The 10,125-nt window shown below is 44.6% G+C and overlaps 1 protein-coding gene across 2 annotated transcripts in view; it reads left to right on the forward strand.

Annotated features, from left to right (window-relative positions):
* The window catches only part of AK7 (adenylate kinase 7), a 56,888-nt gene extending 46,763 nt beyond the window's left edge, over positions 1-10,125 (forward strand). For both annotated transcript variants that reach the window (XM_019746384.3, XM_074326968.2), the window contains 4 exons: positions 3,725-3,922; positions 6,723-6,943; positions 9,430-9,588; positions 9,881-10,125. In XM_019746384.3, coding sequence (XP_019601943.2) covers positions 3,725-3,922; positions 6,723-6,943; positions 9,430-9,588; positions 9,881-9,919 — 617 coding nt within the window. In that variant the 3' untranslated portion in view covers positions 9,920-10,125. The remainder of the gene's footprint in view (positions 1-3,724; positions 3,923-6,722; positions 6,944-9,429; positions 9,589-9,880) is intronic.

Consider the following 10,125-nt stretch of genomic DNA (forward strand, 5'->3'; position numbering starts at 1 on the left):
GGTTCATGGCTGTAATCGTCTCCTCGTCTTGGTCCAGGCACGGCTTGCAATGATGCTTATGGAAGCACTGAGACCACCAGCACCAGCGAGCCATCATCCTGAGGGGCGGAGGTTTATCGTGTGCCTGAGGGTTCTGAAAAGGTGGCAGGAACTGGAAGGCCAGAGGGAAGGGTGGTCTCAGATTTTCCATTTATTTATGTATTTGCCTCAAAAAGGGTCCAAAGCAAAGTCGATTACTCTAAATAACCAGGTCAGTCCAGTTTATGAGAGTTTATCACTTGTGGGCAATAGTCATCTCGCTGATGCATAAATAGACGAAATTCTGCTCAACTAACCATTTGTCACACCAGGCATCATGTGAGCTATGAGCTCACTAAACCTTTCCACAATCATGCAAGGCAGGAATTACTCCCACACTTACTCCTTCCAGAAGCTAAATCCCGGCGACGTATCCAGGCCCACTTCCCTGGTGAGCGAGAGGGCTTCTGTTCAAACGCAGGTCTTCTCACTCCATTGCCTCCAAAAAGCGGAATTAGTGAACCTCCTCCCTAAGATAGGGAAATGGAAACACGGGGGTAAAATGATGAACGATTCTGAATCATGGTCCCTGGGCTGCCCTCTCTTTGCTGGACACAGGCCAAACGTGTCTCAGATATAATCTATTTGGAATGTTTAGTATGTTCTTAGTAAATTACTCTCTTTCCAGAAATTGTCATTATTTTCTATGTTCCTAAAAGAAATTAGAGCATTGTCTCATTTGTAACTGTAGGATTTTAATTTATGGAGGTGACAGTGATAACACGAGAGGCTAATGCCATTGAAACAAGAAGTTATTACTCATATTTCCCCAGAGAAGGGGGTGTGTCGGACCACGTGGGGAAGCATTGGGCTTGGTCAAGAAGCAGAAGCAGGAGACTGGGGAATGTCTAGGACATGACCTTTTGGGGGGTTTCCGTGGGAAAAGCAAGGCAGGGCAGAGTAAACAGCTTTTTTAGAGGATTGGCTGTTTTGCCTGATTCCAGTGGGCTCTGGTCTCTAGTTGCCTCGTATCAGGCCCTGGGATGACTTCACGCAGGGAAAATATTGGCCTGGTGTGTGTGTTATGTAAAGGGGGTGGTTGGCTTGCATAGAAGAGGCTTGCTCCCAAGTAAATCTATCTTTGGCAACTGGGTAGCGTAGGGGCAGCTTAGGAAGTAGCCCAGGAACTAACCAGGTAGGTGCAGCTTCCCCGCTGCCGCTGGGTCTGTAAGGCCCCCTCAAGATGTCACAACGTCATCGGATACAGAAAATAGCGTGATTCACGCAGGCATCCATGCTTGATGTGAGTGATAAAATATTTGAATCTGTGGTAATCCAGTCCTGGGTGGGAAGTCACTGCTCTTAGCCTCTATCCAGTTTGATTCTTTTCAGATCTCCTAGGTGAAGGAGACAAGTTTAATGTTGTACCTACCTGACATATATGGAAAAGTGTGTTAAAACTTAGATTTTCACATGACCCCCAGTTAGCCCAATGTGGTGACCTTGTCATTCTGTGCACTCTTACCAAGCAGAACTCTAGTACTTGCTATCCACTCTTAGCCATCTCAAGGGCAGTAAGCATTCTGAGTAATTCTCAAAATCCTGCAAAATCCTGAAGTTCTCTCTGAATCATAAAGGAGAAAGGACTTTTAAAAATATACCATCTAGTGGAAAATATATTGCATCGTATTAAAATTCTTTGAAAATTAGAAGTCAAGTATATCACTCATTCACAATATGTGATTAACTGGAATCTTCCATCTCCTCATCACTGGAAAAAAATGTGCGGTATTACATTTTGAGATTCTTAGATTATTAACAGAATTACTAAATTTTGACCTAGATATCTGACATGATGGAGTCTAAATAGATTCAATTTCCAGCGAATTTATTCATATAATTTCAAGTTAAGTCCTATACCAGTATCTGGGGTCCAGCTGTCTTCTTTCCTTTTCAAAACATACAAGTAGCTACACGTGGAAATCAGATAGTCAAAGATGAGCATCTAAATTGAATTAGGTGAGAATAATGGTGGTATCAGACTATGTTTATGAGTTTACAGGAAATACTCCACAAACTCTGTCCTCGGCTTTTGTTTTCACTTTTAACACGGAGCAGACAATGTTCCCACGTGGTCCGTACACCCTGCTCTGGGCTCTGCAGTTGTACTCACGTTTCTTGCTCACTCAAGAAAGCTTATTACCGTGTTTCCTCCGAAATAAGACCTCACCAGAAAATAAGCCCTAGGATGACATCCCCTGAACATAAGCCCTAATGCATCTTTTGGAGCAAAAATTAATATAAGTGTCATGTGGTCCCGCTCCCCACATAAGAATGCAGGATATGGTGAGGTCAAAATGGAACACCCACGGAGCCATAGATAGGGGAGTCATACTACTATATTCTCGCTGGCGGCTGGGTTGGAGACATAGGAAACAGGAGCCACACTATCTGCAACTTGCCGTCCACTTTTCTCTGCCAACCAACCTCACTTGCTAGCTGCAGTCTGCCGTGCTAACTGCAATCCGCGCTTGTCAGCTCAGCCACCATCTTCTTGCTAGCCCCCATTTTGCTGCTAGCGTAGCCACAGCAGTTATATTAGTGGCCAATGGCTCACTGGTTACAGCTGACGACCAACTAGCCACAGCTGATGGCCATCCGATCACGGTTGATGGCCATTTACTACCTGAGCCAGCACCTTTCCACGTGAGGCCGAGAGCCTGGAAACTGCACTCCTGGCTCTGTCCCCACAATAAGACCCCGTCTTATTTTAATATAAGACCCGGTCTTATATAATAATATAATATAGACCTGGTCTTATATAATATATAATATATAATATATAATATATAATATATAATATATAATATATAATATATAATATATAATATATAATATATAATATATAATACCCGGTCTTATGTTACTATAATATAAAACTGGGTCTTATATTAATTTTTGCTCCAAAAGGCGCAGTAGAGGTGATGGTCCGGCTAGGTCTTGTTTTCGGGGAAACAGGGTAGCAAGTTTTCTTCACTGACCTGCACTTGCATCATTCACTCATTCATTCACTCAACAAATATGCATTGAACTTGTACTAGAAGCTGGAGAAACAACTGCTTTCCTAGTTGAAAAGGAAATCACAGGAGGGTGAGATGACAGCCTCATTAACAGGATCCATGCGTCAAACCTTAGGTAAGCGCTGACTGTGTTGTGCTGGGCACAGATGTTTCATAGCCAGTGGCATGAAGGGAGGAAAGCGCTGGATCCATGGAAAAGTGAAAACTAAAGGGGAGTCCCTGTTTTTATTAAGTTGGCAAATCAGCCATCAAAGCATGTCGCTTGTAGCTGTGAGTCTCTTTGGGGAATGACTGGGAAGCAAATGATAGATACTGGAGGGTTATTAGAGATTTGCTATTTACAATTTCTGCTGTTTTTATTAAAAGAAGGAAGGGAGGGAGGGAAAAAATATAATAGATCCTACAAATACCAGCTGGTTGGGCCTCAGAGGGAGCTCTCTGGAAGTGTTGGTGATTTGCATGTATTCAACCTCCATGGAGGCAGAAAGAAGGCCGATTGTCAGGCCGTTGCAGCAACAGAAGGTCTCGGCTCATACCAGACATTTGGGTAAGTGGTGGTCGTCCACCAGTGCCTGCTGGTCACCTCCACTGTCATTGGGTTAACTCACGAGCCTTGTCCTCTGCAGAATTTGTCTGTGCGCTGGATGCCTCAGATGAGTTCCTGAAGGAGCGGGTGATAAATCTTCCCGAGAGCTTTGTGGCGGGAACCCACTACAGCCAGGACCGGTTTCTCGGGGCTCTGAGCGACTACCGGGACATCAACACCGAAGATGAAACTGTCTTCAACTATTTTGATGAACTTGAAATCCACCCGATAAATATAGGTATGACATGAACTGAAGGGTAATGTGAATGTGGAGAGCCACTGCCAAGTGTCGCCCCTTTCCCCATCCGATACCCACACACTGGCCAACCCCAGTGCAAGGCTATGGACGGGCAGGGGGGGCGGAGAGCGGGGAAGTCCTCCTGGGGAGTCCTTTGACCTGAGGATTTGGTGGTGGGGTGAGACTGTTACATGAAAACGTGGATACATTATGAAGTGGAATACCAAGTTGGCCTTTTTTGAAAGGGCACTTCACAGAAATGTGTGTTTGTTTCCGGCTGCTTTGGGCCATGCCCCAGCTTCCTTGGGGGCAGCATTCCACCCTCGTAACTTTGAAGGGCACTGGTGCTCTTCACAGAGCCCCTTCTGGGCTTTAGACCGGCCAGCTGACCCCCATAGCTCCTCAGGGAAGCAAATATCTCCTCAATGCATTTCTCCGTGTTTCCTCTAAACCCCTTGCCTAGAGCTTAGCTCACAGCAGGCACGCAGTAAATGTGACCTCGCATCATCCTCACCATCATCACCACTGTTCCTGGCTCCACGTCTCAGCTGTCCACTCCCCTTGGCTTGGGGAACCGAACTTCTTTCTGGTTTTCTGGATCTTGACACTTCCTCCTCTGGGTTTCATGAGAAACCCCTAGCTTGACGGGAGCTTAGTGGCCAGGCCTACCCTTTGGGCCTCCCAAGGCGTCTCTTGACTCCCAAGGGTCAGACGGGACAGCATTTAGAACCTAGAGAATTGGAAATCATACAGCTCGTGTCAGCAGGAGGCAGGAGAGCAGATTCCAGTTCTGACTCTGCCTCAGTTTCCTCACCTGTGAAACAGGAAATAATCCCCAGTTTGTCGAGTCATTCCAAATGGTAGAGACAGAAAGTGTCTGGTACATTGAAGGAGTTCAATTCGTCCGTGGTAATTTTGTTTTTACCACCAATACCAAGGCATAAAATGTTGGCCTCCTAAGAAGTAGAAAGAACCCACTACTTACAAATCTGCAAATTCTTCTCTGTTTTACTCTCTCAGGAGTGGCTGGGTTTTGCCCTCATTTCACTGTGTCTGTGTGTTAGTTTTATATGTTAACACTCAGGATTCGACACCTAATGTGGAAAGTCACTTACCCTAATTAGAGAGCTAGGAAACAATGGGGAGCAAATTTTCACAAAAGTAGTAAATTTCATCTTTTCAGCAAAGCCCCAAAAAAGTATTTATGGAAAGATCAGGAGAGTCCCAGGGAGAAAGACAGAAATGAGGAGAGGAGTGGCTGAGTGGCCGTTGTGTTCCTGTATCATTGCGGGCCCATTAGGTTGGGCCTACTCTCCATGCTGACAACCAGGAGATAATACAAGCAAAGGGGGGAAATGTATCCTAAGGATGGACGTCAGGGAGCGTGTCAAGGTCAGGAGTGCAGCCTGGCCTTAGAAAGGTCTGGAATGGGACCCTGGAAAGATGCTGGCACCCTCACTCTCCCTCTGCATCTCTGGACTCCACTCTCATGTCTCTTTAGTCTCTCACGCTTTGGACCAGAATCTCTCTATCTCCTCTCTGGCTCACAGGGTGGCCTGGGTCTGTTTCATAACCCGGGAGCTACACTGCAGCCAAGCCTATAGTTGGACGTGACTTTCAGTCCTAATTCCACATTCCAGGAGGGGCAAGTCAGCAGCTGTGGTTTGGTCAGGTGCCCACCAGCACCCAGTCCGCAGTTTCCCACCCCAGGGGCTGAGCAGGAGTGTTGCTGGGGGCAGCAATGTGCTCTGAAGGCCCCTTCTCCAAAAGAGAGCCTTTTCTAAAATGTTTCAGAGCACTTTCAAGCATGTGATGGTGGTAATTACTAGAGGAATCAGGGAGAAATACATTTAAATGTCAGAGCTCAGGCAACGAGGAGGAGGCAGACATGAGTTTTTCTGTTTTTGCATTTTCTTGGCTTGCTGCCATCCACCAACTGATACACTGGCCCTGTTCTTCCCCCTCCCGTGTTAGAACCTGGCGGTGCCTCTGGTTTAGGTCAAGGTTATTCAGTACAAACATGGGGTGGGAGAGAGGAACATCGCATTGCGGTACATGGGGGCGGGGTGAAAGGTTACCTGAAAGGTCTGGAGGTACTGAGTACCAAAGCGCCCCCACTGCACACCCTGTTATGCAGACATCTTTCAAGCAAACCCAAGGAAGTGGTGTGGAATTTACTATTTAGTGACTCTGTGGGGAACTCATGTTTACCAGGAAGCCTGTTCTTTCTTGGTCCTGATATTAACATTAATCAGATATTGTGGAGTTTGGACTTTTTCCTATTCAAGGAGGCTAACTGAAATGGTTAATTTTTTAACGATTTGAAAGTGTATCCCAAAATCACTGATTCTCAGAAACAGAAAAGAAAAGAAGCCTGGGACGTCACCCAGCCTAGCCTCCAACAAGTGCAGGACTTCCTCCTTTGGAAACCCCCAATGGAAATATCCCAGTCTCTGCTTGAATGCTTCCAGGGATGGAGAACTCACTCCTTTTGAGGAAGTCCGTCCCCCCCATCCACCCACTTAAATCAACAGTGATTCTCAGAATGCAAACAGCCAAGGCCGGTCTTGCTCCCTGTGTCTCACAGACAGCGACCTGGTATTTGCCAGTGAGACAAGAAATTCCGAACTGCGGTGGCGACTAGAAAAGGAAAATCCAGTGTGGTAATTTACATAATTTACCATCACAAGCTTATAGTAATAAAGAATTTTCCCGACTATGGCCTCAGACTGTATTGCAGGCAGGCCCAGAGGATAAGCATGTGTCTGTTCTTCTCCTTCCTCTCTCCTGGTGTTTAAAGATGTAGGAAAACTTGAAGACGCTCAGAACAGACTTGCTGTCAAACGGCTCATCAAAGAGATTGGGAAGCCTCGAAATTATGGTTTAACGGATGAAGAAAAGGCAGAAGAGGAGCGGAGAGCTGCTGAAGAACTCATAGCCAAGGAGGCCATGGAGAAAGCAGAGCGAGAACGCCAGGAAGCCGTGGAGATGGCAGAGAAGATGGCCCGCTGGGAGGAGTGGGTGAGTGCGTGCGCCTGCGCGCCCGTCTGTGGGGAGGGGGGCAGCAAAGCCATTTAGCCCAGCTGCACTTCCCATCCTACTAATAGAGAAATATCACGGATATACCCCAAATAAGTTTTGTTTGTTTTGTCATATGTACCATTTTTTAAAAGATGCCCATAGTCTGTTGCTTAGCTACCAATAATGATAATAACTAGCCAGCGCCAGTAGTATTGGGAACACACATCCCTGTACATGGGTAACATTTTGCTGCATGTCGACCTTGTGATTTCATTTGATTTTCCTCCATTTACCCATCTAACCCGGGTGATCAGCTTCATTCCACCCTCCACATCCCCCAAGTCACTGGGTCTTAACCTGTTCTGCTTCCTACAATAGCACTCCCCCAGAGCTCGCCACTTCTCCTGATCAGGGTCAGTGTTTCTCCTCAGAATTATGCGGTGGGGGCCTTCCCGCGGGTCTCCCCAGGTCGCCCCTGTCCATCTCCAGTCTCTTCCAATGCTGTTGCCAGGGCCTTCTGAACTACAGATCCATCACGGCCATTCTCTGTTTAAACTTCATCCCCCTGTTAGACAAAAGCCCAAACTCCTTATTGTGGGCCTCAAGGTCCTTTGTGACCTGGCTGCTTCTAGTATTTCCCAGTGTGTCTACACATGTGCCATCTGCATGGCTAACTTCCTCACTTTTTCTTTGGGTCTTTACTATGAACAGAATTCATCTTTCCGATGAAGGCTTTCCTGGGCACCATATTTAAAATTTCAACTCCTGACCCTCCCCCAAATGTGTTATATCCTCTTTTATACTTTTTAATTTCTCTCTTTGCACTGATTCTAATGTGCAGAAGGGAGGATGGGAGGGAAGAAGGGAGGAAGGAAGGAAGGAAGGAAGGAAGGAAGGAAGGAAGGAAGGAAATGGAGGATGTCCTTAAGTACTTATATCTTTGTGTGCACGTTTATCTCCTTAGCATAAATGCCTAAGGTTTGCTAGGTCAGACTCTGGGTACATGGTTTGATTTTTTGATACATATTTCTACACACCCTCCAGCAAGGGTAAACCTGTTTCTATATTGTCTTATCAGTGTGTTTCCCTGCCCCTCCTCCAACCCTGCTTTCTCAGTTTTGCTCACACAGGCCCATCTGATAAACAAAAACCCATCTCATTGTTTTAGTGTCCATTTCTCTGATCACGAAGTTAACAACTTTTCCTATATGAGTTTAGGCATTTGTATTTCTTCTTCTGCCACACGTATTCTCTCTCTGCCCACTTTTGGGCTACGTGTCTTTTTCTTATTATTTTGCAAGACAATTCCTGATGAGGCAGTGTAAGAGAAACAGGAATGGCCCTGGGAGGCAAGACCCCCAAGCTGTCCAAGTCCTCTCCACTCTCTTTGTATGTACGCCCTGAGCAAGTCACTCTGGGTCCCAGTATAGCACCTACTTCATAGAGTTGCTGTAGTGATTAAAGAATTAATGTGTGTAAAAGCATGCAGACAAGGCCTGGCAAATGGCATGTACTCCCATAATATCCCAGCTTTTTATAATATGTTACAAATAGTTTTTCTCAACTCGCTGTTTATCTTTTAACATCATTTATTGGTGTTTCTTCTAGCCATAAAAAAGATTTATGTTATATGTAGTCAAATCCATCAGTCTTTTTCCTGTTTTGATTTCTGGGTTTGCTGTCTTGCTCGGAAAGACGTCTTTTCAAATGAATATCAGTTAGGACTCTTTATTCCTTATCTTGCAGTTGACAGAAAAGCAAAGTTAAAATGGCTTAGAAATAAAGAAAATCTATGGTTCGCATAACAGACAAGTCTAGGGGTAGGGCTGGCTTCAGGTGAGACTTCGTGTAATGATTCAGATGTCACAAGGATTGGGGTCCTTTCTATGCTCTGTCTTCCATGTTGGCGTCATCCTTAGGCTCTACCTGACATGCCCATCCTTAGCTAATGCCCGTGCACAGGAGGCAGGCTGGACTGATGGGCGTAAGGCCCACCTAAAACACCAGGCTGAGAAGGGAGATTTCTCAAAGATATTCTGGTATGATTTTTCCCGAAAGAGGATGGCTATATGCTGAGCCAGGAATAACACATGTCCACCAGACCAGTACATTCTAGACTTTCTATTAGCATTTTTTTTCCCCTTCCCTTCCCTTCTCTCGCCTTTCCTTCCCTTCCTTTCCCTTCTCCCTTCCTTCCTTCCTTCCTTCCTTCCTTCCTTCCTTCCTTCCTTCCTTCATCTGGGCAGCTAGTAATTACTTTTGTTTAAGAAGTGAGGTAAGGATCCAGCTTATGATTTTCTAAATGACTAGCCCGTTGTTATAACACCATTCATACCTCTTCTCTGCTGTTTGGAAATGCCATCTCTGTCATAACGTGAACATTTATAGCACCAACTAGTTCTAATGCATTGTGGGATGAGTTGTGTGAAAGTGTTCTCCCTTTTCTGACTATCTATTTATCCAACCCCCAAATGTTCTGTTTGTAGAATAAGCGACTAGAGGAAGTGAAAAGAGAAGAAGCAGAATTACTAGAGGCCCAGTCTGTTCCCCTGAGAAACTATTTAATGACTTACGTTATGCCAACACTTATGCAGGGTCTGAATGAGTGTTGTAAGGTCAGACCAGATGATCCTGTTGATTTTCTGGTAAGAGAATTAAGTGTTTCTTTGTTTTTTTAAAAAATATCAACTTGAAAATAAAATATGCCTGACTCTAAATGGGAAGCCATTTGAGATCGAGAAATTATGTGTCTGGGATTTGGGAAATAGCCTCTAACACCTTCACAGTTTATAATTATATTTTTATTACTTATTTGAAAGTAAAAGATTTATATGCTTTTATTTAAAATTGTAAACATTAATAGTATAAATACATGACTCATAAATACCTTGTAGTATCTTCTGAATTGTTGACTTATTTTCTTTCTTTCAATTATAGGCAGAGTATCTCTTCAAGAACAATCCAGAAACACAGTGAAACTTTAAAGAACTTGTATCTTTACAGGGCTACAGATGAGTTTAATATTGTAATTTGAAAAATTGCTTTAAAAAATGCTTTCCAGTTTTTGGAAAATTCTTTTCTTTTTCCCCCCAAGCAAATATTTTGTTGAGTAGAATCATTATAAGAAGCTATATGGCAATGAGGGACTGACTACTTCATTAAAACTCTATTTGAAAGGTAAA

This window comes from Rhinolophus sinicus, chromosome 3 (assembly GCF_057876585.1).
Source record: "Rhinolophus sinicus isolate RSI-liver-muscle chromosome 3, RSI-T2T, whole genome shotgun sequence".
Taxonomy (NCBI): domain Eukaryota; kingdom Metazoa; phylum Chordata; class Mammalia; order Chiroptera; family Rhinolophidae; genus Rhinolophus; species Rhinolophus sinicus.